Source organism: Panthera onca, chromosome B4 (assembly GCF_046562875.1).
Source record: "Panthera onca isolate mPanOnc1 chromosome B4, mPanOnc1 haplotype 2, whole genome shotgun sequence".
NCBI classification, from domain to species: Eukaryota; Metazoa; Chordata; class Mammalia; order Carnivora; family Felidae; genus Panthera; species Panthera onca.
The window spans coordinates 43,630,503-43,647,348 of NC_138345.1; the positions used below are offsets into that span (position 1 = coordinate 43,630,503).

Consider the following 16,846-nt stretch of genomic DNA (forward strand, 5'->3'; position numbering starts at 1 on the left):
ACCTTTGCGGCAGTTTTAATAAATAATATAGTAATCCTATAATGTGACACTTTAGATTCTGTTATATATTTCCATAATACCAAAAAAAACCCCTACATTTAAATATAAACTTTGAATGTAAATAACAGAAATTACAGAAATTGTACATTCAGGTTAGCTTGGCGCGGCAAATCCTGAATCGTACAAATTTTCTAATATGCTAGATTCTAATTTAAGTTTAGAAAGCCACTTATTACAGTAAATCAAAAACCCTTTGTGGAAGCAACAGAAACTTCTCAACTTGCGGTGGATTTGATTTATTTTATCATTACTACACTAACTCTGAGAGAGGATTTGACAACAGGATTTTGGAACCTAGGAGCAACCTACATCCCAGATGATTTTATTTAAGCCACAAATGGAATTCTCTGGTCCTTTTATATCATTGAGGTCTGTTTCTCAGTCAGCAGACATCCACCACTCCCGGCACTGGAGACAATGTTTAGATTGTTATCCATTTCAGGTTTCTTTTCCTTTATTCTCTGTCAACCTAATTGTACAAGGTGTGCAGCTCATATAATGACCCAGGTTATCATTATTGTAGGATCTAAGTTCTTGGTGGTATTTCTATTCTGTTGGCCCAGTATTTCATTTACCAGAACCATCAGGGGAAATTGTAAGAAAACTTGCTTTTATAAATCTCCTGGGTTCAAGGCATAGTTCTCCTAACCACCTTGTATAACAGTAACCCAACTGCAGTGATGCTGTTCTCCGCTTTTTGTTTCAAGGGTTGAGAAGGCACAAATGCAAAAAAGGAAGTCTTAGCTTCTAATTCATCAGGGCCTTGATCATGTTCCTTATTAGAACAGTCTTCCTGTGGGCATTAGGAGCTCTACACCCAACAAAAACAAGGTCTTGGGTTAAACAGGAGATAAGGATTAAGGAGCGCACTTGAGATGAGCACCGGGTATGAAAGTGTTCGATCACGATATTGTACATGTGAAACTAATATTACGCTATATGTTAACTAAGTGGAATTTAAGTAAAAACTTTTAAAAATGTAAAAACACACCCCCAAGATCTGGGGGAAAGGAAGGAATTTTCTTCATATGGGAGAAATAAGGTGTAATAATGGGAGGGGGGGCACTTTGTGAACCCTAACTGCATGTTTTGATTCACAGACCTGTCTATTCTGTCTAGGGCACCAGCTGGTGTCACTAGTGTGCATTCAGGAAGTCATGTCAGCATCCTGCCCAGCAAGTCACTTATAGATAAGTAACTTCTTCAGGCATGAATGGATTAGCAGATGTTCTTTTCTGCAAAATGCCAAATGCAAAATTGTGTGGAAAATCATAACAACAAATCAGACATTCTGTAACTTTGTGAATGGTGATCCTTGCGGACATTACAGGTGCAGAGGTCAAATCTGCTCCTAAAATCCGTAATCATTCCTACAAACACAAAGCACTATCCAGTCCATGATGGAAGACGCTTAAGTAGAAGATCTGCCATCAGGTCATTAGCTGGTTTCCTTTGAACTTTGTGCTCTTTGGAATTTGCCCTTGATAGGCTGGGCATTCAGCAGAGGCATTAAAAAAAATTGGCCATGAGAAGGGAAGAGGTTATTATCTGAGCATCTATAGCTTCCATCCCTGCTGTCCAGCCAATGTTACAGGTGTCCCTTTAGTAAGTTCCAGCATGTCTGAGGAAAGACGCTGATGGACATGCACTTTTTCCACCCAATTATTGATAAATAAGCCAAAAGTTGAAGCCTCTAGGTAGAATACGTATAGCAGGACTATAACATGAATTTTTAGACAAAATAGTCCTACGGTAACTGTGAAAATATCAAGTAAAATTATCATTGAGTCACTAGTAAATTCAAAAGGACAATTGTACAGGTAGCATTAGCTCACCCCTCTCCACCACCCACCTTCTGCATCTCCTTCTTTGCCCCGGGAGAGTGACCTGTGCAGACAACTTTGCCCCGTGGCTTCCACTTGCCTTTAGCCAATTGATTTGGGGGCAGGAAGGCAGAGGAATGAGATAGGAGTCAGGGTTCATGGCCCTGGGCCTCCTCTCGGAGACTAGGACTGACTGTACTCCAGCCAGGGGTGCCTGCTCTACCCAACTCACCTTCCTCTATCTTCTGCCTCACCAGTGAAGCCTTCCTGTGGAAAGTTCTAGGTTTCTGTTCTCAACTTGCTACAATTGCCAAAGATTTAGGAGTTATGCACCAAAATTTTAAACTTCATCTCAACTTACAAAATGAATGTTTCCACAACTGTATTACTCTTTTTAGATTGGGCTTGAGGGGACTTTTTAGAGGGATAAGAAAGTTCCAAAAGTGCATTTGGGTGATGGTTGCACACATCTATTTATTTTCTAAAAGTCATACAATCATGTAATTACATACCATGTTATGGTATGTAAATTAGACCTCAATGAAGCTAAGAGAAAAAAAAAATCTGAAATCTCTGTCCTGCCTCATGAATATTGTATATTCTGTTCAAATACCAGAAAAGGCCATTGAAAAATATGGTTTCTTTCCTAAATTCTCCCCACATTTTTTTTTTTTTGGTATTTAAGATGTCTTTAGAATGTCAAAAGTTGCCAGTATTTTTTTCTTCAAATTATATTATTAAATTATTAGCATGATTTATAATCAATCTTGTTTTAGGGTCAGGAAATTTAACTGTTAGGTAATTGCAAACTATTATGTTAAATCAAATATCACTATATCAGGAAGTGTAATTGAAAATTGATGTATTGTAACTAAACCGAAAGGCACCTATGTATCATTTAACTCGACTCTGAAAGGGGTACAATTTCCATTTCCCTGACTTTATGGGATTATCAGGAAACATTTTTCAAAGAACCATAAATGATATTAAATTCAATATGTGGTGGACAGTTTAGAAATTATGTGTTATGTAGGTCATGAGAAATAAACTTAAAAAAAAAAAAAGAAAACATTTCCTTTGAGGTTTTCACCGATAGATGAAACTGTGTACCCTTGTCTGTACCCTGAGTGAACAATTTGAGGACTAGCTCTGAATAGCAGCAGATTTATTATTTTCTTATTATATATCATACTTAGGAAAACAAAACGTACACATATACACACATATATTCACCCACATTGAAGATGCAAGATGAAGAAAGATACATGACCTTGAATTTACAATGGAAAAAAAGGAGTTCTATCGAAACATCCCAACTTAAATTTAAAGGTATGGTATTCCTTTTTTTCCCCCAATTGGTATGGGTTAATATGAATAAGAATTCAATGTGGGTTAATCTGAATATGAATACGGACGGTAATTTCCAACATTCCAGTCTTTACTGTTCTTGGACTATTTTATTTTTTGGTGCTTTCCTCTCTCTGTCTGTCCCCATCTTGTCTTTCTGTCTCTCGCTATCATTTATCAAGGTGAGGGCAACAATTGTTTTTAAAGTAAAATTTTGTGTCATATAGTTTCCTAAGGACATTCTCAGGACAAAATACACCCTTACTTGTTATTAAGAAAAATTTTGTGTCATATAATTTCCTAAGGACATTCTCAGGAAAAAAAATACACAAAATTAGTAAAATTGAGATGGATGTTTAGCTCCAATCATCCACCTCCTTCTCACTCATAAAAATGGCATCATTAGTACTAGTTTTTAATTCAGCTTGTCAAAAACTTTAGAGTGTATTTTTCACCAGGTGGAAAAATTTCAGTTTGGAAAATAGAGATACTGACTTGAAAGACCACAAAATGTAATGGCTCTTCTGTGCAAATTTTTTTTTCACAGTTTGTAGATATCACTCTGAAACCAAAATGGGTTTTGGTGCAGAAAAGGAGCTCAGGTGGTTGCAAATAATGAATGTGCAACTCCTAGCTATTTAAGTGGCATCTGCTAATATTCATCCTTTACCAATAAATGCATCGTTCGCTAATAGTAAAGTTTTCTAACATTTAGTAAAGCTTGGGGTGTGACATACATTTGAGTCTAATTGACAGTTTAAGTCCTGTCATGATACACAGGGCTTTTACTTAACTTTGTGATTATATATTTGTGTATTTTTTTCCTCGTATCTTGGTGGTAATGAAAATAAGACATTACATTTTTGCCACTATCTAAAGTTTCAGAATCAGTGTAGAAATAGAGTTACTAATAATATAGTTACTTAATATAGATTGAGATGTTTTTGCAGGTTTTTCTTTTCTTGCCCTTAGTGTATATTCCATGCACAGTCCCATTATGTTTTAAAATTGCTTGGGGGCGCCTGGGTGGCTCACTCAGTTAAGCTTCCGACTTCGGCTCAGGTCATGATCTCACTGCTCGGCCCCTGAGTTTGAGCCCCGCGCCGGGCTCTGTGCGGATAGCTCAGAGCCTGGAGCCTGCTTCAGATCCTGTGTCTCCCTCTCTCTCTGCCCCACCCTCTGCTTGCACTCTGTCTCTGCCTCTCAAAAATGAATACATGTTAAAAAAAAATTCTTGAAATAATTCCTCTTCATGGTTAAGCCACTAACTTAATATCCAGTTAGGGCCCTTTACTTCATCTTCCATTTTATTTTTAGGGATCACCTTTTTTTCACCTTGACTTAGTTCATTTTATGATTATGTATAAGTATACACACTGTGCAATTGTAATAATATATATAATGCCTGTTATACAATATAATTATAATTATTTTATAATTATTTAAAACATTTATATATTTTCAAAGTCAAACCTAGATAACAAGGTACTTCCAGAGATCTCCAACTCCCCAAAATCCAGATTCCATCTTTTGCTTTCACCCTGCTCTCTCCTCCCACACATTTCAATCCTACATACAGCCTAACATTTCTCTATTAAGTGGATGTGCCATAGTTTGTTCCACTAGTTCCATTATTGGCCATGTAAGATGTTTGCATTGCTTTTCTATTGTATTCCTATTATAAATAGCACTGCAATGCCTTGCACATATGTCTTTTGATGTTTTGCCAACATGTCACAGGGATGTATTCCTAGAAGAGAGATTGCTGGATACCAATGCAAATGCTCATGTAATTTTGCTCGTTTTCCCCCAAATATTGCTCCACATGATGGTACCATTTTATGCCATGATGAATCTAATAGTGGCAAATATCTTTTTAAAATACTGACTTCAATGGGGCACCTGGGTGGCTCAGTCGGTTAAGCGTCTGACTCTTGATTTCGGCTCAGGTCATGATCTCATGGTTTGTGAGTTTCGGGCCCCACATTGGATTCTGTGCTGACAGTGCAAAGCTTGCTTGGGATTCTCTCTCCCTCTCTCTCTGCCCCTTCCTTGCTCTCTCTCTCTCTCTCTCTCTCTCTCAAAAATATACAAATAAACAAATAAAATAAAATAAAATACTAATTTCAATTCTTTTGGTATACCCAGAAGTGGGATCGCTGAAAGGTATGGTAGCTCTATTTTTCTTGTTTTGAAGGACTGTCATCCTGTTTCCAATAGTGACTGCATCATTTTATATTCTCACCAACAGTGTGCAAGGGTTCAAAGTTCTCCACACCCTCACCAACACCTGTTATCTCTTTTTGATAGCCATTCTAACAGACATGAAGTGGTATCTCATTATGGAATTGTTTGCATTTACCCAATGATTAGTGATGTTGAAAGACTTTTCAGGTACTCGGCCATTTGTATGCCTTCTTTGGAAAACAGTCTATTCAGATCCTCTGCCTCTTTAAAAATAAGATTTTTTTTTTTTTGCAATTGATTTGCATAAGTTGTATGAGTTCCTTATATATTTTAAATGTTGGCCCTTTATCAGATAAGATATAGATTTGCAAATGTTTTCTCCCTCTAATTTTTTTTTTTCTCTCGTTCCTTGTGTCTTCAATTTAGGTGGTTTGAGATCTTCCTTTAAAAAAATTTTTTTTTACTGTTTATTTTTGAAAGAGAGAGAGAGAGACAGAGTGTAAGCAGGGTAGGGTCAGAGAAAGAGGGAGAGACAGAATCCGAAGCAGGTTCCAGGCTCTGAGCTGTCAGCACAGAGCCTGATGTGGGGCTCGAACCCATGAGCTGCGAGATTATGACCTGAGCCAAAGTCAGGCCGAAGTCAGATGCTCAACCTACTGAGCCAACCAGCCACCCCAGATCTTTCTTTTTAACTCAATGTAGGTATTTATGGTTATAAACATCTCTCTTAGAAGAGCTTTTGCTGTGTCCCGTAAGTTTTGTTGTGCTGTATTTTCATGTTTATTTGTCATAAGTTTTGTTGTGCTGTATTTTCATGTTTGTTTTTTAAAGATTTTTAAAAATTTCCCTTTTGATTTCTTCTTTGACTCATTATTTGTTCAAGAGCGTGTTACTTAATTTGACATATTTGTAAATTTTCCAGTTATCCTGCTGTCTTGATTTCTAGCTTCATACCATTGTCACTGGAAAAAAAAATCCTTCATATGATTTCAATCTTCTTAAATTTGCCATGACTTGTTTCATAAACTATCATAGGATCTATCCTGGAGAACGTTCTGTGTGCATTTGAGAAGAATGTGTATTCTTCTGTTATTGGATGGAATGTTCTGGGTATGTCTGTTAAGTGCATTTGGTCTAAAGTAATAATTCAAGTTCCACGTTCTTATAGTGATTTTTTGTTTGGATGTTCTATCCATTGTTGACTATGAGGTATTGAAGCCCTCTATTATTATTGCATTGTTGTCTATTTCTCCCTTTCACATCTGTTAATACTTGCTTAATGTATTTATCCACTTTGTTGTTGGGTACATATATATTTCTGATTATTATATCCTCTTGATAAATTAACTCCTTTATCATTATATGATGATGACCTTCTTTGTCTCTTGGTAGTTTTTGACTTAATGTCTATCTTGTAGCTACCTCTGCTTTCTTTTAGTCTCCATTTGCATAGAATATCTTTTTCTATCCGTTCTTTTTGAGCCTATGTGCATCCTTAAGGAAGAAGTGAGTCTTTTGTACATAGCATGCAGTTGTATCCTGTTTTGTTTTTTTTGAATCTATGCAGCCACTCCATGTCTTTTGATTGGAGGAGTTAATCCATTTATAATTAGAATAATTCTTTTTTAATTTTTTTTTTTTATTTTTGAGACGCTATTTATTTTATTTTTATTATTTTTTTAATATGAAATTTATTGTCAAATTGGTTTCCACGCCACATGAGAAAGAATGAAATATGGCCTTTTGTAGCAACGTGGATGGAACTGGAGACTGTTATGCTAAGAATAATTCTTGATATGATAAGACTTACTAATGTCATCTTATTACCTGCTATTTAGCTGTTTTGTAATTCCTTTATTCTTTTCTCTTTTTCTTGCTGCCTTCCTCTGTGAGTTGGTTTTTCATAGAGGTATGCTTTGATTCCCTCTGTTTTTAGTGCATGTATTTAATAATGTGTAGGCTTTGCTTTGTGGTTACCATCCACTTCTGTAAAACATCTTATAGATATAACAGTCTATTTTACACTGATAACAACTTCAATCGCATACAAAAACTCTTCCTTTTTAATGCTTGCTTTTTACGTTTTCGATGTCAGAATTTGCCTTTTGTAGTGTGTATTCAATAACAAATTATTGTTATCTATAGTTACTTTAAAGACTTTTTTCTCCTTTAACTTTTATATGAGAGTTAATTTTTTCCAAACTTCTGTGGGAAACTTCCAGTGTTTCTCAATTAACTTCATTAGAAAACAAACAAACAAACAAAAAACACCTGTTACTGGTGTGCATATTGAACAAGTATCCATCAATTCCTGCTTTATTTTCTAGCATAAAGTTGTTGGGTTTTATCAGTTGCATTTTTTTACAACTATTGAGATGATCATACATTTCTTTCTAGCTCTATTAATAAGACAAAATGAAAATCTTACTATTGAATAGCATTGGATTGTTTTTTAAAGATTTTTAAAAATTTCCTAGTATAAATCTGCCATGGTCATTTTATGTTTGGGCTACAATAATATATTTAAGATTTTTGTATGGACACTTAGGAGTGATTGTGGATTTTTAAAGTTATTTTTATTTTTATTTTTATTTTCTGATGTTAAAGTCTTGTATGTTAAATTCTGTGCAGGAGAATTCTCTACAATTTCTCTACAGGAGAAAACACAAGATAGTGAAAATGTTATTTCCTCCAAAATCGTGAACCTTAATAGGGCTCAAATTCATACCGTGGAACTCTTTTCATGATGCTTAAGAGAAATAATTGAGCCTCAGTTTGAAAAGGCTTCTGCACCCTTTCTCCTAATGTTTTCTGATAATCATGTGTTTGATTTTTTTTAAATGAATAAATGACATTTTATTACATGTGTTGAATACTTTGAATTTTTTGATGATAACTTTTAACATATCAAAATATTAAAAAATAATCTGGGAAATACAGGGAATCCATTAATTGAATGAATATAACATATCTTATTTTACTGTCTTGTGAATACTATGATAAGATAAAAGCTATGTACTATTTTTCTGACATACTGTTTTATATGGTTTATGATGCTCTTTCTCGACCAGGTTCAGCATCTTCAAATGTGGTTTTTTACTCCCACAGATTTAAAGGGTATTTGGAATATGAATTTCAGCATTTATAATTCAATTTATTGACTGAACAATAAGGATGATCATAGTTATAGGGAGTGGCTTCTTATCAATTGTTGTGATACATTTGCAAAAATTATCTTTGATGACATAAAATGTTGTGCAAATATAGATGTTCATTTATTCAACATAAAATAATTGCTCATATAATTCCACAAGCTAATGTTCACCAACCTAAGTCCTTTTTAATGAGGTTGAGAAAAATAACAACGTATATAATTGAGGCGCTGGATGAGACTATTTACTTTCTATATTATGACACCAGTTTGTTGATAACAGCCATCACTGAATGCACATCTTATCTTGAACCTAGCAGTATATGGAAAATAAAATGAGTATTTTCATACATATGAAAAAGAAAATAGTCGTCACTCTTAAAGAATTTACCGTCTAAAGAGAAGCTGAAGCATCATTATTACATGAGTTAGAGAAGATTTTAGGATTTTTTTTTTTTTTAGATTAAAATAGCTGGTACCAGGAGTCGTATTTAGCTTTGATTTATATTGCTTTCTTAGTAAATGAGATGGGCTGAATGACTTGTGAATATTATTACCTTAAAGCAAATTTATTAATTCAAAGCATCTATTTGTGTGAATATAGATGTGTGTATTTGTAAGTGCACAAATGAGCGTGTGTATGCATGCGTGCTTGGGGAATTATTAGGTGTATACATAAAATTCTTTATCCCTCTGGTCAGTTATGTCAAATATTAGCAATTTCTTAAGATCTGATATAACATGCATCATAGCTCTAACCATGTAGTGTTACTATTACCGAATAAAATACATATTTATTTTTCTGTTTATTTAGGTTTTAAACTTTTGATTGCCTGATATCATTTGAAATTCAAAACCAATATTATTTGCAATCCTCGTCTTATAGTTGCTTTCACTTCTTAGAAATTACTTTTCTAAGCTAATTCATTTGATTAATCCCTCAGATTCTTCTGTGATGTTGCCTTGGTCTAAAATCTTACTGGGAATATCTGGAACCATAAATGGTATTCTGGTTTTGACTTTGATTTCCCTGTGTTTACTGGGTAAGTTGAAAGATTTTAAATACAAGTATGGAAATGTTTACGTTCTTCTTACTACTCTTTTCATATTCATTCATTCACTTATTCATTTTCTGTCATGTTAACAAAGGCTTAATTAGAAGCTACTGTGTATAAAGCCATATAGCATTCTCCAGCGTAATGTATTTAATCTGTAGTCAAATCAGGTGAGTATCTTGTTCTCAAGTGGCATACATTCTAATAGGAAGAAAACGTGTGTGTGTGTGTGTGTGTGTGTGTGTGTGTGTGTGAGAGAGAGAGAGAGAGAGGGAGAGAGAGAGAGAGAGAGAGAGGGATGTATTTGGAAACCGTGTTTTGGATTTCTTAGAAAACTGTGAATAAAGAGAATTCCATTATTTTTCTTAAAAATATTTATATGTTTTATCTAAGATTACATTTAGTTTATTTTTTTGTCCAACAAATATTTACTGAACAGCTACTATACCCCAAACATTACCACAAATTTTCACCCCCCCCAAAAAAAGGAATAATCAGGGTCAAGAATCTCTAATGAAAGAAATAGATTTTAAATAAATAATTATGGTAGAATAGGCTAAACACAGTATCATAGGTTTCAGTAAGGCATTAAGAAAGCATGGAAAGAGGATGTAGGCTCTCTAGAGGAGGAATTTTGCTTTATTTCCTACTGTATCACCAGTTCTTAGGACAATGCCTGGCACAGAATAGATCCGCAGCAAATATGTATTCTAAAAACGATTCAATCGTGTCATCCTTGAAGTTATTTTTCATTAAATGAACATGAAAATAAGAAACTTCCCAGTTACCCCTTCAGATGTTTCTTGTTCCAATCATCAGAATCTTTCCAAAGAATTTGTCTCTCAAACATTGCGCAGAAAAGATATTTCCCCTATGTTAAAATAATCCTGTTTTTAAGTTTCTCAGGGAGTATTGCAAAAATGCCAAAAAGGAAATAATTCAAATCTCACCCAACACGATGACATTGGAAACCCAAAAATGAATAATGGCACAAGAGGAAATTTAAGTAATAAGGATACAAGCCACTGTGGCTCAAAAGCTACGGACCATACAGGTATCTCTCAAGGCTTTGGCTTATATTGAGTTTAATTGTTTTGGCTTTCAAAATTTGAAAAATCCTATTTAACAGGTATGCATACATATGCATATACATACATATATATGTATATATGTATATGTACATATATATATTGATTATTCTTTTTCCAGTGGGAGGAAAGCTGTAAAAAAAGAACAAAACAAATAGTCTGTTCCCTTCAGGAACTTAAAATCAAATTGAAATATGGAAAGTTAACTGTGATTATAAGGCAGTGTATAAATATGGAAAGTTAACTGCGATTATAAGGCAGTGTATAAATATGGAAAGTTAACTGCGATTATAAGGCAGTGTATAAATAAGCTGCAAATAACTATTTTTGTCTCTTATTTATTCTGTTTTGAAATACAAAATGAATAAAAGTTATTATACATAACAAATTATCCATTACGATTTTATGCTTAGAACTTGCAATCATGCAAAATTTTGGAAAACTGTCCCTTCTGCTTCCAATTGTTTTCAGTTTAACTTTAGAACACTTACCTTTTTGAGCCTTCAACATTTACTTTATGGTTTATGTGAAAAATGTGTTGATTAATTTATTTTATAATTACTTGCCAAAGGGTTTTCTCTACTCCATTAGTTTGTGTTATTCTCTTGATCACATATGAAAATGTCATATATATTATGGTTTACTTATTGGTACTCTTTGCTTTTGGATTATGTATCTGTTTTATATGTATAAGTCTCAAAGTAATTAAGATACTGTAATTTTAACACATATTTTACACTCTGATTAGATGTTAAGAAAGCTTTGATAGGTAAACATGGAATCATATAGACACCTTTAAACTTTTATTAAAGTCAGTCTAAATGCTGTATATCCAATTCTGAGATATTAATTTCCTATTACTTTTTTTTTTAATTGAAGAAATACAAACATGAAGTTAACCATTTAAAATAATGCAATTCAATGGCATGAGGACATTTGAATGTGCAACGGCTAATCTATCTAGTTCCCAAACATTCTCATCACCCAGAAGAGAAATTCCTACTCCCAATAAAAAAATCCCCCACTCCTTCACCCAGGCCTTTAGCAACCACTAATCTGCCTTCTGTCTCTGTGGATTTACCTATTCTGCATTTTCATATATGGAATCATACAATATTTGACTTTTTGTGTCTTGCTTCTTTCACTTAGCATAATGTTTTCAAGGTTCATTCGTGTGACATCATGTATCAGCATTTTATTTCCTTTTATGACTAATATTCTGCTCTTTGTATATATCTAAAATTTGTTTAAGATGGCAATACCAATCAAAGTGGTCTATCAAAATTCCAATGCCCTTTTTTTTTTTGAGGAAATGGACAAAGTGATCCTGAAATTCATATAAAGTTGCAAAAAATCCTGAATACTAAAAACAATCTTGAAAAAGAAGAATACATTTGGCAGATTCACATTTTCCAATGTCAAAACTTAATGGGGATGGAAAGAATGAATCCTAGCTGCTTAATATTTATGGGGTTTCTTTTCACGGTGATGAAAATATTTTGGAATTAGATAGTAGCTGTATTTGCACATTGTGGACATGCTAAAAACTCATGCACGTTAAAGTGGTTAAAATGGTGGCTTTTATGTTACATGAATTTTACTTCAATAAGAAAAGGAGATTTTAATGGCCATAAGTTTGAATAGATATGCTGACCTGCCGTCATATTTACACATACAATTTACTTTCGTTCATTATTATGCCAAAGTCTTAGGTATTTACAATTTAAGACCTCAGTTTAATTTTAATTTAAGAAAATCGAGGAATATAAACTTGTAATTATATAGAGGTTGAAAAAACTAAATTCTCAATATTAGTTAATATCAAAAGGGAATCATTAAGGATTTATGCACATAAAGGAAGCAGAGAAGTCTTCAAGCTTTATTTGGTTAAATTATAAGAAAATGGTATAAATAATATTTAATCTCTCAAGTAGCATTAACACAATATACAGCTTAAATGGTTCATGTTATTTTAGCAATTACATTAGATCTGGGCATGAAAAACATTCCCCTTTGTCTAAGTTTTGCTTCATCTTACTAAATTGATTTCTTAATTCCCAAGAATTATCATTTGTGTTTTGAAAACCTTGTAAATCTGAACCCCTTGTTGTGAGTGATTTTATCATACAGCTCCACTCTTACTCATACAACACGTAAGTATTCGGTGTCCAGAGATACATATGTAATTTAATTTTCTTTGTTTCCTTTGTATCACCACAGGATTGTGCCCATCAGAATGGCTCAAATATCATAAAAAGTGTTATTGGTTCTCTAATGAGATGAAAAGTTGGAGTGACAGTTATAGGTATTGTTTGGGAAGAAAATCTCATCTGCCAATCATTCAGGACCAAATCGAAATGGTTAGTGGTTTAGGGCCAGGGTTATGGCGTTAGTTTCTGTGGAGTTAAAAATAGCCTACCTCAGGGCGCCGGGGTGACTCAGTCTTTTAAACATCGGACTCTTGGTTTTAGCTTAGGTCATAACTTCACGGTTTTGTGGGCTCGAGGCCCACGCCCAGCTCTGCACTGTTAGTGCGGAGCCTGCGTGGGATTCTCTGTCTCCCTCTCTCTCTGCCTCTACCCCACTCATGCTGTATCTGTTCCTCTCTAAATAAATAAAAAAGTAAATAAATAACTTAAAAAAATGACTTACGTCCTATTTCTTCCCACCCTTCCAGTCAGTTATCATGTACCTTGATTACTGAGTTCTTGGCACCTTCTTAGATTTTGTGCTCAAGGCCAGTGCCTTACTTGACTCATGCTAGCCCTGGACTGAATACTTGTATTCGATGTACAGGTAGCGTATACGTATATGTATGTTTACAATAAACATGCAATGTGTGTAAATAAGTTATGAATTGATTACTATCAGAATGCTCATGCAGGATACTAATTGTCCAATAAAATCCTAAATTGTTTTAATATGTCTGAAAACTACTAAAATATTCTGTTCACTCACTCATTCCTCACTTTTTAGGCTTTTATACAGAAAAACCTAAAACAATCAAACTACGTGTGGATTGGGCTCAACTTTACATCCCTGGAAAGGGCATGGACCTGGGTGGATGGTTCTCCGTTAGATTCAAAGACGTGAGTCTTTTCAAAAAGACTATCTGATTTACTGTCTATCGTAGAACTTATCTTCATAAAGCACCTCTCGGTCCACCAAAATCAACTCTGAAATAGTTCTCGGTACTAAAACATTTGAAAGGATGAAAATCAGGTTAATGTTCCCTGGAGTAATGATGGATACTTTGGTTTTGTTTTCAAAGCAAAAAGACTAGAAAAGAATAATGGTTGCGCATTTATTGTTTAAAAACTACACCATATGCAACAATGGAAAGAAGACTAGACCAAGGATGTGGGCACAAATGTACTCTCAGTTCAGTCACTTCTAAACAGACTCTCTGGGAACTTTCTGCAAAATCACAGACAGCAATATTAAGTAACAGACATACTGTAACTTTTACTGAATCAAAGGATTTGAAAATGCCCTGAAATCTGAGTTACGTTTTGATTAAGGGAGGGAATTAGCCGAAAACGTAAATGGATGTCGTTAGCAGCGATGATTAACAATGTATTTATCATTTCTTCTACAGATTTGTCATAAAAGGACCAGCTAAAGAAAATAGCTGTGCTGCTACCAAAGAAAACAAAATTTACTCTGAAACTTGCAGCAGTGTTTTCAAATGGATTTGCCAATATTAGAATTAAAAAAAAAAAAAATTAGTAGTGAACTAATCAATGATGAAAGCTTTTGCCTATTAGGTTCTAATATTAACCTTAAGGAGTGAGAATTTAAAACTGAAGACAACAAAAGGTCTTCTCCATTTTCTCTCTATCATCTACATTGGTCCTAATCTCAGAGTAACCCATGTACATAATCCAAAATATGCCCTTCCTATTTTTTATGTGATAATATAATCCAATGTGAGTCCATGGATTTATACTCAGGACTTTTATTCATTTTTCATGTTATAACAAATGTGACCAAATTTATCTGCTTTTCTGTATTTTGCTTGTTTATGTGTAACAATATTCTGTGTTAATTTCATATCATTCTGAGTTGCATTGTAGTATGGATTTATATATGTTTTACTGCTTTGTTGGGCATTAACTTCATTCTCAGGTTTTTGCTACTGTAAGCTATGTTGCAATAAACATTCTGAATATCTTTTTATTTTATTATAAAGTTTATTTATTTATTTTGAGAGGGCGGGGGGCAGAGAGAGAGAGGGGAAAGAGAATTCCAAGCAGGCTCCACACTGTCAGCGCAGAGCCCAATGCAGGGCTTGAACTCAAAACCCTGAGATCATGACCTGAACAGAAATCAAGAGTCAGAGGCTTAAATGACTGAGCCACTCAGATGCCTGTGAATATTTTTTTTAAATGGTAGCCCTTTCATTTCTTTTTCTTTGATATAAACCTTAAAAGTGGAAATTCTGGGAGAGTGCCGGAAGATGGCGGCGTAGGAGGACGCGGGGCTCACAGCGCGTCCTGCCGATCACTTAGATTCCACCTACACCTGCCTAAAGAACCCAGAAAACCGCCAGAGGATTAGCAGAAGGGAGTCTCCGGAGTCAAGCGCAGACGAGAGGCCCACGGAAGAGGGTAGGAAGGGCGGCGAGGCGGTGCGCGCTCCACGGACTGGCGGGAGGGAGCCGGGGCGGAGGGGCGGCTCGCCGGCCAAGCAGAGCCCCCGAGTCTGGCTGGCAAAAGCGGAGGGGCCGGACAGACTGTGTTCCGACAGGCAAGCGCGACTTAGCGTCTGGGAGGTCATAAGTTAACAGCTCTGCTCGGAAAGAGGGAAGGCTGGAGGACAAAGGGAGGGAGAGCTGCTGAGCCCCCGGACGGCAGAGCTCAGCTTGGCGGGGAACAAAGGCGCCAGCGCCATCTCCCCCGCCCATCCCCCAGCCAAAATCCCAAAGGGAACCAGTTCCTGCCAGAGAACTTGCTCGCTCCGCGCAAACACCCAACTCTGTGCTTCTGCGGAGCCAAACCTCCGGCAGCGGATCTGACTCCCTCCCGCTGCCACAGGGCTCCTCCTGAAGTGGATAACCTAAGGAGAAGCGAGCTAAGCCTGCCCCTCCAGCCCCCGTGCACCTTGCCTACCCACCCCAGCTAATACGCCAGATCCCCAGCAACACAAGCCTGGCAGTGTGCAAGTAGCCCAGACGGGACACGCCACCCCACAGTGAATCCCGCCCCTAGGAGAGGGGAAGAGAAGGCACACACCAGTCTGACGGTGGCCCCAGCAGTGGGCTGGGGGCAGACATCGGGTTGGACTGCGGCCCCGCCCACTAACTCCAGTTATACACCACAGCACAGGGGAAGTGCACTGCAGGTCCTCACCACGCCAGGGACTCTCCAAAATGACCAAACGGAAGAATTCCCCTCAGAAGAATCTCCAGGAAATAACAACAGCTAATGAACTGATCAAAAAGGATTTAAATAATATAACAGAAAGTGAATTTAGAATAATAGTCATAAAATTAATCGCTGGGCTTGAAAACAGTATACAGGACAGCAGAGAATCTCTTGCCACAAAGATCGAGGGACTAAGGAACAGTCACGAGGAGTTGAAAAACGCTTTAAACGAATTGCAAAACAAAATGGAATCCACGATGGCTCGGCTTGAAGAGGCAGAGGAGAGAATAGGTGAACTAGAAGATAAAGTTATGGAGAAAGAGGAAGCTGAAAGAAAGAGAGATAAAAAAATCCAGGAGTATGAGGGGAAAATTAGAGAACTAAGTGATGCACTAAAAAAAAATAATATACGCATAATTGGTATCCCAGAGGAGGAAGAGAGAGGGAAGGGTGCTGAAGGGGTACTTGAACAAATTATAGCTGAGAACTTCCCTGAACTGGGGAAGGAAAAAGGCATTGAAATCCAAGAGGCACAGAGAACTCCCTTCAGACGTAACTTGAATCGATCTTCTGCACGACATATCATAGTGAAACTGGCAAAATACAAGGATAAAGAGAAAATTCTGAAAGCAGCAAGGGATAAACGTGCCCTCACATATAAAGGGAGACCTATAAGACTCGTGACTGATCTCTCCTTTGAAACTTGGCAGGCCAGAAAGGCTTGGCACGATATCTACAGTGTGCTAAACAGAAAAAATATGCAGCCGAG

General features: G+C 36.0%; 1 protein-coding gene across 1 annotated transcript; it reads left to right on the top strand.

Annotated features, from left to right (window-relative positions):
* The first annotated feature begins 2,897 nt into the window (after positions 1–2,897).
* KLRF1 (killer cell lectin like receptor F1) lies at positions 2,898–14,872 on the top strand. The gene is made up of 6 exons (XM_060658421.2): positions 2,898–3,212; positions 9,513–9,611; positions 10,522–10,677; positions 12,932–13,071; positions 13,688–13,800; positions 14,310–14,872. The coding sequence occupies exons 1-6, from the start codon at positions 3,128–3,130 to the stop codon at positions 14,416–14,418; spliced, it is 702 nt and encodes a 233-aa protein (XP_060514404.1). The 5' UTR covers positions 2,898–3,127; the 3' UTR covers positions 14,419–14,872.
* The last annotated feature ends 1,974 nt before the right edge of the window (positions 14,873–16,846 follow it).